At 32.0% G+C, this 15491-nt stretch overlaps 1 protein-coding gene across 1 annotated transcript in view; it reads left to right on the top strand.

The window, feature by feature from the left end:
• Positions 1 to 700: 700 nt before the first annotated feature.
• The window catches only part of LOC140447907 (uncharacterized), a 29473-nt gene continuing 14682 nt past the window's right edge, over positions 701 to 15491 (top strand). Inside the window, exon 1 of the mRNA XM_072540830.1 lies at positions 701 to 854. Coding sequence (XP_072396931.1) covers positions 843 to 854 — 12 coding nt within the window. The 5' untranslated portion in view covers positions 701 to 842. The remainder of the gene's footprint in view (positions 855 to 15491) is intronic.

Genomic DNA, 15491 nt, shown 5'->3' with positions numbered 1-15491 from the left:
AGTATTTACTCCCGAAAAATATAGTATGTAGTTTATCTGTTAACTTGATCTTTTCTCTGCCTTTTTCTTTGTTTTGCTCAGACCCAATATTTCGCTTTGATTTCTTTTCACTTCCATATATAACTCTCTCTCTTTTTGTTATTGGTTTTATGGTCCATTTCCCATTCTTCCTGACCTCTTTCTTATAAACCATCTTCTCACATACAAAATTGTATTCATTAATATATTACAATCAATATTTCGAAACAAGATTAAGGAAAATAATCGTCCCACACAGGAGATTCGCCAACTCAAATAATATTAGCGCAAAATAGGGTAACATCAACCTTGGCTGAGAAGCCGACACATGGAATAAAAATCGTTTTTTTATAATGCAAACAAGTCCATTTATAACAAATATAAATGCAGACATATTTTTCAATGCCGGCTAAGTTTAAACTTTAGATTAATCAATAATACAGCTTTTAAAATAAACCTAAATATTTTTAGAGAATAAATAACCCAAACAAGAATTTTCTTTTTGTCTTTTGCATATCCTGTTTCTCGTGTATACCTGCACTATTTTTAGATAAATCTAAAATTTGAAGCAGTGACAATAAAATATAGCACATTTAATATAATAAATTACACGCGGATAATGGTATTTGGGTGCTGCTTAAGATGCCGCGATCCAATTCTTAAAAAACATTTCATAAGAAAAACTGTCTCATCCCAATAAGTCAATAATTGGTATTTAAAAGAGTGAGGATGCTCCAGTAGAGAGGGTATATAAAGGGATTTTACGAAGATCTTTAATTTGTGTACATCTCAGTTTTGTCGACAGTGTTGATCGAAGACGAGTCATGAAATTTTTGGTAAGTACCTTTCACTTATGACCTCTGACATCTGTGGTATTTTATTAGCTTCGATTTCTTGATTATGTAAAAGTGGGTGGAACATGATGTGCACTGCAAAGTTTATTTGAATATAGACATTACCGTTAACTGAGGTGCTTAGCTTTTGACCTATGAAGGGAATATTGGGAATTGATTTCTCTTCTTGAAAATTATTTCTAAAAAAGAAGGTACTGATAGTTTTTATCGCGGATCACACAGTTTGTGAATCTCTTTAATTATTTATTTGTCTTTAAGTTTATTTGGTCAAGTCCTGACTAAAATATATTTAATAATAAAATAATGTGTTTATGAGAATTTAATAATTATGTAACCCTTGCATCTGTAGACTTTTTTTTTAATGAGATTTGCCATATAAGTCACAAGTGGTTTCTCTTGTACGGAGTGTTGCAGATATTAGAAAACTGGTTCAAAAAAATTTCTCTTCATATTACACATAATAATTATTATATCCTAGGGCATAATAAGCGGGCGTTATGGTCTATAACGCCCTGTTGTATAAGACAAAAAGGGAAATGTTATAGAACGAATTTTTTTTTTATTTGAAACAATTTACAAAGGAGTAAATATTATAGAACTATCATTTTTTTAACCTTAACAATCTTTATAAATATTGAAAGTACAATTTTTGAACTTTCCTGAAAAGTTATAAGTGCCGAAATTCTCCGAGTTTGTCGAAATTTTCAAAGATTTCGGGAAAGAACCATTAGTGCCTTGACATTATCCTAAATCTTCTATATCGTTCACGGTCATTTTCAATTCATGCTCATGCCTTTTAAATTCTCCAAAAACACCCATTAAAAGAAAGACAAAAGATCAATTTCATTCGGAGCTTTATTGATAAAATTTAGAACCTGATCCGCTTCCAAAACCTTGGATTTTTTCGGGATGTATCCTATAACGATATTAGACGACATAGATAGATAATAGACGACGTATTTAGTACACAAGGGCTTTGGAAAAAACTTTTCGGATTAAAATAATTTCATCAGAAAAATAAACTAAACATTATCATCATCATTATGGCTTTACAACCCTGCGAGGGTCCTAGCGTCTTTAAGAATTTCTCTCCAGTCGTCGCTATCCATCGCTTTTCTTCGCTTCTTCTCTAACCAATGGATCTATCAAGGAGCATTTTTCTAGCATCTAGAGTCTAGAGTCATTCTGTTCCATCCGCATTGCATGCCCTATCCACCTCAGACGCCCTATCTTAATATGTTTTACGATATCAGGTTCCTGGTATATTCTATAAAATTCGAAGTTGTAACGTCTTCTCAACACTCTATTGTAATTCACTGCTCCATAGATTCGCCTTAGTACTTTTCTTTCGAGACATCCTAACATATTTTCATTATTTTTTGTTAGAGTCCAGGTCTCTGAACCATATGTTAGGATTGGGCGTATAATGTTTTGTAGAGTTTTGTTTTTGTATTTCTCGATATAATTCTGGATTTAAAGAGGAGATTTAGTCCAAAATACAATCTGTTGGCTGTGCAAATTCTGCTGTTTATATCTGCGGTAGTATTATTTTCAGTGTTAAGGAGCGCTCCCAAGTACACAAATTCGTTCACTCCTTAGATAACGTTATTTTCTGTAACAAGTGGTCGTATGATTTGTGGTTGCGTGCTTATTTTCATATACTTCGTTTTGTTGGTGTTTATTATTAATTAATTATTACGCCTCTCGTAGAGCGTTTTCCGTTCTCCCAACAATATTGATATCATTAGCTTTGGCCAGGATTTATTATATATTATACCAGTGGTTGTGATTTGAGACATACTTATTACTTTTTCCAGAACCAAATTGAACAGTATACAGGAGAGGGTCTCCCTGGCGCAGCTCGTTATTTGTTTTAAAAGGTTCAGAAAACTATACATAAAAAAGAACAAAAATTAACATACCAATTCCTGAAAGTAAGCCAATATTTGGTAGGGTCTAATTTATGTCAGCTATTTTATTTTTCAATTTCCATTGAATAAATATTTTGTACTTTCTGTCATACAATGCCCTGGATTAAAGCGGTTATAAATTTTCTGTTAACTTTATTGCACTTTCTCGAATATTTTCTAGTAAATCAATAATTGAATATAAATTCAACTGATAACTACATAATATTATCAACAAACGTCAAAATATCAGCAACTGCCATAGACTACTTCAAACACTTTATTTGTCATAGACTACTAAAAATATGCATATATATTTTGTCTTAATTTTAGTTTTTATATTATGTGAAGTGAAAAATAAAATCTTGTATGTACCTCTGGTTTTAGGGATGATTACACCCATCGAGCAACATCCTTGGGCTAGAGTCCTTCTGGTTAGATTATGTTGCTCTCCGGGCGTAATCATCGTAATAACACCCTTGGTGCATAAATGACTATTATAAATCTCAATAGAAAGCACGAGGGATTTTTGTTATTTTAATTTTAATTTTAATTAATATATTTATTTTAATAATTTTTCCAAGTACTGATTTACGACTTTTTTCCATTTCCTTTCGCAATGTTTTTGTCTTTTTGCTATTCTTGATTTTATTTCATACTGTTCGTGTCCATTTTTTTTCTATTTTTACTCTTTATTAAGTAACTTCTTTAACTCTTTTAGGATATACATCACCTTTTTCCATGTGGAGTTTATTTTATGCTTCCATTTCTGTTTCAGCCATTATCATATAATGGGAATTCTTTTCGTTTATTATCAACCTACTATTTCTTGCTCCCTTCATTATATTTTCTATTTGTTTTTAGATCTGTTTATTGGTTGATATTAGTTAAATAACCTGCGAAGGCTATAATTTAGCAGACATTTTTAGATATTGCTCCATGCAGTTTTACTAAAAACTGCTTCCAATACCAGGTAAAACAATAATGTCGATAGTCGGTATTCCCGAGTATTTTATTCTTCTTCTTTTTCCTTCTTTATTTTAGGCGTATAGCCTGTTTAACTTCTTCCACCTGCACCAAAGTTCAGATTGTTGCTCCTCATTTTTCGGGTTAGGTCTATACTTCTCCGCCCCGTTGGCTATTTATCCTGAGCGATTTTCATTATTCTTCTTTCTTCTGTTCTACTATTTTCATTCGTCTCTTTATTCCTATTTAGAAACCAACCATTAATATCGTCTCCCTTACATGTATTGCTAATGTTTTCACTTTTATCTCTGTCTAGAAGAGTCTTTCCAGCTATGCCACGAAGTACCGATTTCTGTTGTTTCAAGCAATATTCTGGTTTTTGTTGTTTCTAATCTAGTATTGGCAGTGTAGGTCATTAAAGGTCTTGTAGCAACTTTATATATTCTCGATTTAGCCTGAATACCAATGTTTTTAATACGCTGTATTATATTGTTCAGACAGCCAGCTATATTTGTTGCCCTCGTTGCCTGTTGCGTAGTCATAGCCTAATATATCTATGGCCGTCATAGTCTAAGTATTTAAATTTCATCTCCTGCTGAATAGTTTATTAGTTATTATTGTTATAGATTCTGCTTTATAGCTTCTATACATAGATATCTTCTTCTTCGTCTTTTTATGTAGACATAACTCTGTCTGTTTTCAATTTGCCTATAGTAAGTTGTCGTTCCATCGTTTTCATGGTCTTCCTATCGATCGTCTTCCTATTCAGTAACCATCTCTCGCCGTTTTTACTACTCTATTTGTTGTCATTCGACTTATAGGATCGTTCCATTCCACTCTTTTTATACCTTATCCAGTCCTTGATGATCAAAGACTACAATTAATTTTTCTGAGTGTTTTCATCTCTGATGGTTCTTTTCGTTCAGCGACGTATCTGGGTACGTTGACTGCTTCTCTTAGGCTGCTGGCATAGGCCACTTAAATCCTTTTCTTATTTGTTGGGCAGAGATGTCTCCATGCGAGAGAAACGTATGTTAATATCGGTCGTATGATGCTATTTACTAGTCTTATCTTTGTTTGTGTTCTGAATTATCTTTTTCTACTTACAACTTATTGACGCTTTTGTCATGTTTGGAAGTTTCTACATGTTTCTACACTTGATTCTACATGTTTTTGGAAGGTTAGTCCTTTATCCATTATGACTCCCAGGTATTTAGCTTTACTTTTTCATTCGAAGGGATTATTTTGCACCGTCAGTTATTTCTCTGGGTGTTGTCTCATTTTAAAGAGCACCACTTGCGTTTTATTTTTGAAGTTTATGGCGATTTTCTATTGTATACTTCACTCTTCAGTGTTGTCCAATGCTGTATGTAAGTTGTTTACTGCAATGTCTACATGTCTGTGCCTGGCCACTATCACCGTGTCGTCGGCATAGAGGCTGAGTAATGTTCAAGGGGTTCTTAGAACGTCAACGGTGTATATTTTATAGAGTAGTGGTGACAGGATCGCTCCTTGTGGTACTCCAGCCTCCGGGGTTCCGAATTCAGATAGGACTTGTCCTAGTCGAACTCTGAAGCTCCGGTCCAAATAGGAAAAGATCAGTCTCGTCATTTTCTCACTGTATCCATAGCCTTTTATTTTGTGTATTAGTCCTTTCTGCCAGACTCTATCGGACGTTTTGCTTACATCCAAGAAGACTGCTCCTGTGTATTGTTTATCGTTGAATCCGGTTGCTATGTACATATAAAGATTATAAAAACATTCAGTTTTCAGTCATTTTTCATTTGAAGAGAGGGCCGATCGGTCTCTATTGATCAACGTATCAATAAATTTCTTTATCTTTATTGGAAAGTAATATGTTTGATGTTTTCGTGGTATTTAGTATGGGGTTGGTTACAAAATGTAGAAATAAATTTTATTTAATAAATTCACGTCCTTTTTGTCACCGATAGGGTTTAAGCACTGTTTGATGTGTATTGATTCATATATTTCCTTTTTTGTGTTTTGTTCTACTTTTAAAATTTTTTTTTGCTCAAAATTGAAAGTGTGATCTTGTTTGATAAGAGCTCTCGTATTATTTTTATCATATTTATGTGAATTTCATCTAGATTGTAGGTGCTGACTTGTTTGACCAATATAAACTCCTTGACAGTAAATACTGTCATGACTGTGTGTGTTTTTTTCGATGATTGAGGTTATATTATTTGTGTGTTATTTGTATATTTGTAAATATACGAAAATATTTGTAAATATAATGGAAATAATATATATTCTAATATATTATATTATATATATATATATATATATATAAATATATATATATATATATATATATATATATATATATATATATATATTATAATATATTTAATATAATATAATATATATATATATATATATATATATATATATATATATATATGTATATACCTATATATGTTTGGAAAATAAATATTTAAATTGTTCAGATAAACCTTTTATGTATGGCAAAGTTAAATACGAGCTTGGATTTTGTTTAGTATTTGTTGAATTGATAGTTTTATTGCCTATAAATTCTAGATTTATTATTGTTTTAAAAAAATGGTAAGGATACTTGTGGTAAGGGTTAATGGTTACAATTTGGAGAAAAAAAGCCCAAAAGAATCTTGCTTTTCATTCATTATTGAAGTCGTTTCGCATGTGAAATCCATACATATCATCTAAAATCAGTTAATGAGATATCATCCATAGAGAAAATTGTAAAGAATAAACATTAATCTGTATATGTATACATTACGCCTATATACTACGTGCTTGTCTTGCTGTCAATTAATCTGAGCATTTTTGATTATGCTTATGCTTACCATGTTCTACCGGTGATATTTTGACTAGTGCTTGGATAATTAATACGAGTAACGCAAATTCATCTCTGACTTCACGTTTAATTTTAAGCGTTGTTGAATTTTGATTCCGTTCGATTTGAGTTTTTTTGTTGTTTTAATTTTTTGAGAAAATTTTTAACATCATAGTGGATATGCCATTTGAAAACTCTATTTTTTTATTAATATTTTCATATATTGCTGTCTGTCGTTGGCTGGACAAGAGGTTTTTACATTTTAAATGATTGGGAAAAATCAATACTTTTATTCCGTACGAAAAAGAGAGTTGTTGCTGGACTCTACAGTCGTAATTTTAACAATTTTTGATTAGTCAGTTCCATGACTTTTGGGTTCTAGAAAATAGTATTTATTTAACTTTGTTATAAAGTACGTTAAAGCCTTATTCCTTTATCTATTCGTTTAACATATTAAAAGTCTACTCAACTATAGTATGAATAGTTTTGATATTGTTTCCTTTGGCATAACTATTTTATCATTGGCATACAAAGCTTATACATGGAGCAGATGACATCTTCATATACAAATCCCTATTAAAATTGATTTAACAATACAACAATTTGTTTATGGGAAACTGTAGTCTCTTTAGTATTTGAAAGACGTAATTGTAATTAATCACCTCATTAATATTGTAATAATGTAAAAATGTTTTGTTTCGGAAAAGTATACAAACGTGATCTTTTTATGAATCCATCGAGTGACAGCCATCCTTCAGCGTCATGCTAACATACAGTTCTTCTTATGGAATTTTTCATGAACATAACAGAAACAAATAGTGATTCAATTATGAAGTTACCGAAGTTAATACGATTATAAAAGTATGGAGTTTGGTGAGTTTTGTCGGATGTTTATATGGGATTAAGACAAAATTTATTGTAATGAAAATTACATCGTTAACTAGTATTTGACGTTTCGAAAAAAAATCCTTTTTTACAAACGATTTACAGAGTAGAAATCAAAACATCTAATATTCCTGAAGTCCCATATAAATAGTGTAATAAACATTTTTGTTCAAAATTATCTCAGCTACATTTCTTGTTTGAGACATTTCTTTCTACGGTGTACAGATCCTTGGTACAATAATCGGTGTTTTCCGAAAAACTCTTTTGCATCTTTTTTGGGGTGCCAAAAATGACCCATCAAAATTCAGCTGGTTCTTTTTATTTTTAGAGATATCAAATCTCTGACGACTGGACTATATGCATGTAAGTCACAATAATTAAAATAATTCTTAAATTATTGTCCCATTGAGAATCTTTAAGCAATGAACTTTAAACAAAATAGTGTATGTCTTATAATTCTTAACTACACTTGAGTGCAAAAAAATCGACTCAAAAGCGATATTTGAGATTATACCTTACTGTTTCAATGTAAGAAGTATAAAAATAAAATGATAATGTGCAAACAATAAATTTATTATTGAATTTACAAAAACTGGTATTGCATTATTTGGATTACGCATTATAGAAACAATATCCAATACGAACAGAGTTTCCTAAATATTCATCATTGGAACTAACACAAGAAAGACGTTATGAACAGAGAAATTATCAATTACAAAATGAGTTTCTTTATTTTTCAGTATTTGATATTAATATCCCTACTCCTAATTACACTTTCCCATCGATTTTACATATATTATATCGAATGACTTTTCTAATAAATTCTTGAGATATTGCTTCCTATTTATCATTAAGGGCAGCTCTAAATTACATTATGCTCTTTGGTTCATGATTTCTGTCCCTGGTCGTTCATTTAAGCTCGTCCCAAACATGCTCTATTTGATTTAGGTCCGGGCTCAACGCAGGCCAATTTATTGTAGGTATACCGACCTAAGTCAGATAGGTGGTGGTGACTCGTGCATCACCAATAAATCCCGCGTATGAAACCATATATTCCTCCAAAATGTCTCTGATGTAACGATCCGCCGTTAAACCTCCTCCACGTTCTCAACTAGGCACGAAAACCAACTGGATTTTTCCATCCATGGAAATGCCTGCCCAAAACATACAACAACCACCTGCATATGACACAATTTCTCATATAAAACATTAACAAATCACTCTCTTGGCCTTCTATAGACTCGACGCCTCTTGCCGTTGCCATGTAGGCAGATCCTACTTTCGTAGGAGAATAATACTTGACTCCATTGATAATTGTCCCAATCCAGATGTTCGCGAACAAATTCTAATCGCCTTTGCTCTGGGCTGCAGTTAGCTTGGGACCCGTAGCTGCCCTTTTTGGTGTCATGTTGGCTGAATTTAATCTCCTTCTGACTATCCAAACGCTGGTGACCACACCTCGGACCTCTCTAAACTGTTTTTTGAGATTAGCACCAGTCAAATATCGATTTCTAAGGTATTTCGATACAAGGAATCGATCATCTCTCTCCATTGTTATTTGTTTACGGCCTCTTTCTTGCCGGCGGGCATAATCACCAGGATCTTGGTACCCACGATACAGTTAGGACACGGCAGATTGGCTTAAATTTAGTCGATTTGCCATAGCGCTCTGACTCAGACCTTCTCTCAATAATGCTCTACTACTTGAGCTGCTTTGACGGATGTGGTATCCATTTGTAATGCACTTGCGAACTTAAGTTACTAATGTATTAGTAAGTTGCTATGGAAATTAATGCGTACGATGTTAACCGAACGCGTTAAGTCGGTGCGTGACGATTTCAATGAGTCAAATTCTGACTCCCTCTCTATGTCTTGCATTATTTATTTGTAATACGTCATCCGATTCACCAAAAAACAAAACTTTTTTAAAACTCAATAATGAGGTTAATCCTTATATACTAAATATTATTTAAATTAACACTTTTGATATTGAAACAGGAGACATATTTTCACAAAATAATTTTGAGTCAATTATTTTGCAGTCAAGTGTATATAGTAGTGAAATAAAACAGAAAGTGATACATCTACTTGTAAAGTATAATTTTCAGAAATTAAGATTGCTTCAATAATAAAATCTCTCTTTACTTAAGGCGGGCAATTTTCGAGAGAACAAGGACACGTAGAATTACGTAGAATTACTTCTCTTCGGAAAACTACATTACGTAACTACTGACCACTTCGGGTTAAAAGAAATGTCATGGTTATATCAAAATTTATTTTCACTGCGTTCCTCGGCGGTCAGTAAAGTGATTCTGTACAAATTAGCCGGTAACCGGTTTTAAATCGAGAGTGGAAATCGGCACGACTATCTACAATAAATTTAACCCATCCTTGGTTGATGCAACACCCACAAGTAATCCAAGCAGTAATAATGTAATTGAATTGAATCTCATCGCATCTGCTGCAAGTGAACGCATCTTGATACAGATGTTTCATTGTGAAGGTTTCTTTAGATACTTAATACATTATTAAATAGATTTAAAAGCATCTACAGTGTGCACAAGTTAATAATTGCAGAAATTAAAATAATGTGGATGTTGAAAATGTGGTTTAGGGTTCTCGGTAAAATCTATTTTGAATTGTTCAAATTTTTAAGGTGAAAACAAGTGCAACCTTACACACGCAAGCTTATTTTTAAATTACACATTATAAGATTGATAATAAAAAACTCTCATTATCATTAGAAGTCTTAAAAAGTTTTCAAGAAAGAGACCGGCAGTTAATCAATGTTTAATAGAGAACATTATTAATAATCAATTTCATAGCCTGTATGAATGGAGGAATGAAAACACTAAATTTACAACATAATGTTTATATCCATGTCTTCTATTTAAACTTATTATTTTTCCTTTACACCCCGGTCAAGATAGGCATTCAAAGTTACAAAAATTCGCTTAGAGCTAAAAACTGCTACGAATGTTCGGAACACCGTTATAAACGCAATATAAAGTTCCCATCAAGTTGACATTTCCAAAAAAAGTTATTCAAGGTCAAAGTTTATTTTTTGGACAAAAAAATTGTCTTTATTCTATAAAATCATTTAAAAAGTTGAAAAATCTGTGTTTTCAGAATGCACTTAATGCGTTTTTAACGTGATTTGGAAATCCTTCAAGCTTTATTATGATCTTCGCAAATTCAGATCCGTCAAATGCTGCTGATACCATTTCTCGAGCTTTTCCATATTAGTCCAGTGTACCATGGCAAAAATATGGTACAATCTCCGATTTCCACTAACACGCATCAATTTTGATGAAATTTTGGAATTATTCTGTATTTACTCTTAACTTCGAAATCTACAGAATATGAAGCTTCGGCTAATCTACTGTAGCGCCTACTGTACCATCTTTTCTTTAATGTATCCTACTATACCCACATTTTGATAGATTTGTATTGGCATATAAACTTTTGCCATGAAATTTTTGCTGAAAGGGCTTCTTTTTTTCGTGTTTTGGGTTCTTCTGATAAAACTGAACTTTTTGTAGTAACAATTTGAATGATACCCGTTAGGCGAAGCGTGATATTACCGTTTAGAATATTTATATTTATATCATCATTATCTGCAACGTATTGAATAAGCGTGCCACTTTCTGGTGGTAGGACATGAGGTGGACGAAAAAAATTGTATAAGACGTTTTGACCCAAATTAACGATGGAAAAAACTGAGAGACCCTATTGTTATCTATATTTAAAAGGCCTAACAGTAATGATAATACTATGACTAATATTTCTGTTTATTAATTTTGAATGATCTATATTGGCTAGAATATCTTCCTAAAAAAATGCGTGAGCTACTCTAAAATTTCGCTGTTTAAATCATCAAATCTATGGTCTGGTGGGAGTAGTTATAATTTTAGAATATTGCAGATTGAATATCGTCTCGGATTATTGCTTCATCAGCTTCCAGGATCCTAAATCATTCTTTTTTTTTTTTTCATTTAATCTTTTTCTCGTATTAAGCTTGATTTAAAATATCAATATGATTGTCTATAAATAATAATTGTATTGTCATACCTCAGCTTTGATTGTATCTTAACTGTCCTGTTCTCTGTAGCCGTGTTTTTGCATCGTTTAATGTGAACTGACTGCTATTTTCAATGTATATAAATATTTCATTCATTGTAAGATTCGTAGCTTCATCTTGAGGAGTACTTGCTTTACATCCAGTCGTCGGTCTCAAGAAGGAATTACAACAATCACTTTCATACTTAGCCTCGGCAGCTACTAAAAAATATTCAAATTCAATTCGAGCAATAAAAATACTCTGTTACGCAGACGACGCAATATTGATAGCCCAAGATTAAGACAGTCTGCAAAGACTGCACATATCTAACATAAGAGCAAAAGAATTTGATATATCAATTTCATCTCAGAAAACTAAAACAATAGTAATCAGCAAAAAACCATATATATATATATATATATATATATATATATATATATATATATATATATATATATATTTAGGGATTCTACAGTATTCACTGCCTTTCCTCGCTCAACCGTTTCCATCTCTCTCTGTTGTTCCATTCTCCATCGTTTAGGCCTCTCTTACTCATAGCGTCGTCTACTTCTTTCCTCCAGGATTTTCGGGGTCGTCCGCTTTTCCTCCTTCCTATGGGGCTCCATTCGGTTATTCTCTTTATCCATCTGCTGTCGCTAGTTCTTCCTACATGTCCATACCACTTTAGTCTTTTTTGTTCTATATATGTTAGTATGTCTGTTTCTATTGATGTTCTTTGCTTTATTTCGTCATTACTTCTCCTATCCATTCTTGTTACTCTGCAGCATCTTCGCAGGCATTCCATCTCTGTTGCCTCCTATCTTACTGCAAAAAACCAACCAAATGTAAAATAGAAATTGATGGCATCAGTATTGAACAAGTAATGGAAATAAAATACCTTAGACTTGTATGATATAGCTTAGGTTGGTTGGCAGCACTAGGTGTAAAGGCAGGAAGGTCAGACATCAGCTGTCAACAGGTTGACTAGGTTAGGATATAGAACATAGGTTATAAGATGAATACGTTGTGAATAGACACAATAAAATAAAAAAGTTAATGTGTGTGTCCATTACATGACCATAATAAACATAATACAACATTGTCCAGTTATGGAGACCTGTACAAAGAAGTAAGAGATTAAGCACAAAAAGCAAATAGACAGTCAGGATACCTTAATAACACTATATGACGAAATAGACACAATAGAACTCAGATAAAGTCAAGGATTTATAAAGCCAGTGTAAGACCAATAATTACATATGCCTCAGAAACAAAATCCGATACAGCCGCAACACCAAGGCTACTGGAAACAGCAGAGATGAGAGTACTGAGAAGAATTACAGGAAATACGCTGAGAGATCAAAAAAAAAGGGAAGATATTAGAAGAAAATGTAACGTACAGTGTATAAATGAATATGAATGAAAACTAAATAGAAAAAAAGAATGGAATAACCACATACGCAGAATGGAGGAGACCCGTGTCGTCAGAATAGCAAGAGATAAGTCACCAATCGGCAGAACAAGTAGCGGACGACATCGCAAAACATGGAGTGACAGCCTTCCATAGAGGTATTAATCCACTAATAAACAAGCAGAATTGCTTATAAAGAGGAAGAAAAAGAAGAAGAAAAAAAGAAGAAGAAGAATTCGAGTAATAACAGCTTTTGTCACATCATCGAAACCAGTCTAAGCTACTTTCAGAATAGTTTTTGGATATAATGAGTATTTAGCAACTTAGTTGATACTTAAGGTTCGTTTAGAGCCGACGGCTCCGGGCCAGTAACCCCAGTTGGGAGTTTTACGTTGCCATGAAGTAAATCTGTTTAAAACTGTAACATCGTATAAAATTATCAGCAACAATGTAATATAAAACCAATTTAATAATATTTACAGGGTTTTCATCCATATATTTAATGGCTTTAAACATGTGTATTTAGTAGAAGCACTGAAGATGGACTATTAACTCCGAAAACGTTCTGTGATGTAGCTAGTGATATATCTTTCATAAAGGATTTTTTAAATAAAGTGTTTGTGATATATTGGAAATTTATTTTCCTTGTGGATATATGTAAGAGTTATACAGTCCGACAAAAAACTATCTTTGTGGGATTGATAGAGACTTTTCACATTTTATTTATAATTAATTTTTGTATCCTACACCCTATTTGTTGGGCTGACTTCATCGGGATATGAATGTTAAATAATTTTTGGGAGGTGTAACTGTAAAACTCATATCCTCCAATTTAGTCTCGATTTCGATTTTGGCAAAGTAAAGAAATTTCGATTTTTACTTCGAAAATCACAAAGTCAAAATAAACAAGAAAATACCTAGACTGCATTTCATTTTAGTTTAAACTTCCACGTGTTCATTATGAGAGTTAATATACCTCGAAACACGTGTAAAACAATGGTGTAGTGCAAATTAAAATGAAATGCAGTCTTTTACTTTCATTTTAACGGCTTTTGTCTACGTAAAGAGTGAAAAAGATAGTGTTTTCAAAGGTGAACTGTAGATGCCTGTCGAAATAAAACGTTATTCCTAATATCGTTCAATAGCCTCAAATACGTCATCAAATCAGCCAAATACTGTATATTTAATAACAAATATTTCCTTAACTGAATGAATGCGTCCCTTGAGGGTGTTGGTGATTTACAAAATTACATATATAAGAAGAGCCTTCTTGTATCTGATATTTTTTAGTTTTTGTTGAAAAGGCCTATGTACTGAGGCCTGATGGTGAGATACATATTGTAAGCTTCGAAACCTACAAATTCTACTATAATAGAAACTTACCTAAGATTATGAGACTTGACCTATTTCCTATACATTAGTATTATGGACTCACATTGGCAACCTTTTCATCATTTACATCAAGTAATTAAAAATTGCACAAGTAGATAAAAACAAGTTTAAAAACTCAATTAAATTTATTATGACATGATTCTATCAGAATTTAAAAATGAATGTAATTTGTAAAATTTTCCAAATTACATAGATAATATACCTATCTATTAATAAAAAACGGAGGATATCAACTTTCGTTTCAAAATTTCAACATTTTCATGCAACGGTAAATATCGTAAATGCAAATAAGAATGTTACAGCGAGTGATAAATTTTTATATTTGTCATCTTCTTAATGGAAACTGTGATTTACATACGTTACCTAATAAAGACGAAGAAATAATTTCTCGTTAACGTAGGACTAGCAGAGGTGTAATGAAAGAATCTTTGCATATTTGAATAATGTAAATGTATATAGCGAATACTCACGCATAATTTTTTAATTCGTGTAGATTTAAATAAAACTACAATGCGTTGTTTTAATACAATGTATTAAAACTTTTCACTTCCTTATTACAAGAAAAGTCAGTTGGACACGTTATATTAAAGAGATACGAAAAATTTCCTCTAATATGCTTATTTATTTACTGCTGTTGCATATTTGCAAATAAAACTCCTTTTTTTCTTTACATCCCTATATTTCGCTAATTGTTTGTTAGCTACAATATTATTTTAAATAAAATTAATAAAAATAACGATGTTATAAATTATTGAACACTGACTGAGTATTTTAACATTTCCACGTTCAAAACAGTACTAACAGACAATATTACTTGGGTGTATAATAATAATTAGTGAATAAAAAGCACAAAAAGCAAACATAAAAAAACACAAGTACATATTAAAACAACAACAGAAATAGTCAGTTTTATACATGTTAAAAATATACAGGACGGTTAAAATGTTTTATTGTTTATACAGTAAAATTAATTTAAAATATTTAAAATATTACAGTATATATTACTTAACTGTCCCATGTCTGCCTTGTAATTTATTGACTCTTTTACATTTCCAAAAATAATCTGTTTTTAACTATTTTCTTGACATTTGAATAGTCAAAATGATGCCCAGTTATAAATGGTGGTCAACTGCCGCATACGTATTTTTCTTTTTTGTACAGTCAC

Source organism: Diabrotica undecimpunctata, chromosome 8 (genome assembly GCF_040954645.1).
Source record: "Diabrotica undecimpunctata isolate CICGRU chromosome 8, icDiaUnde3, whole genome shotgun sequence".
NCBI classification, from domain to species: Eukaryota; Metazoa; Arthropoda; class Insecta; order Coleoptera; family Chrysomelidae; genus Diabrotica; species Diabrotica undecimpunctata.
The sequence above is the reverse complement of the archived record's forward strand: the minus strand, read 5'-3'. Positions and strand labels throughout refer to the sequence as shown.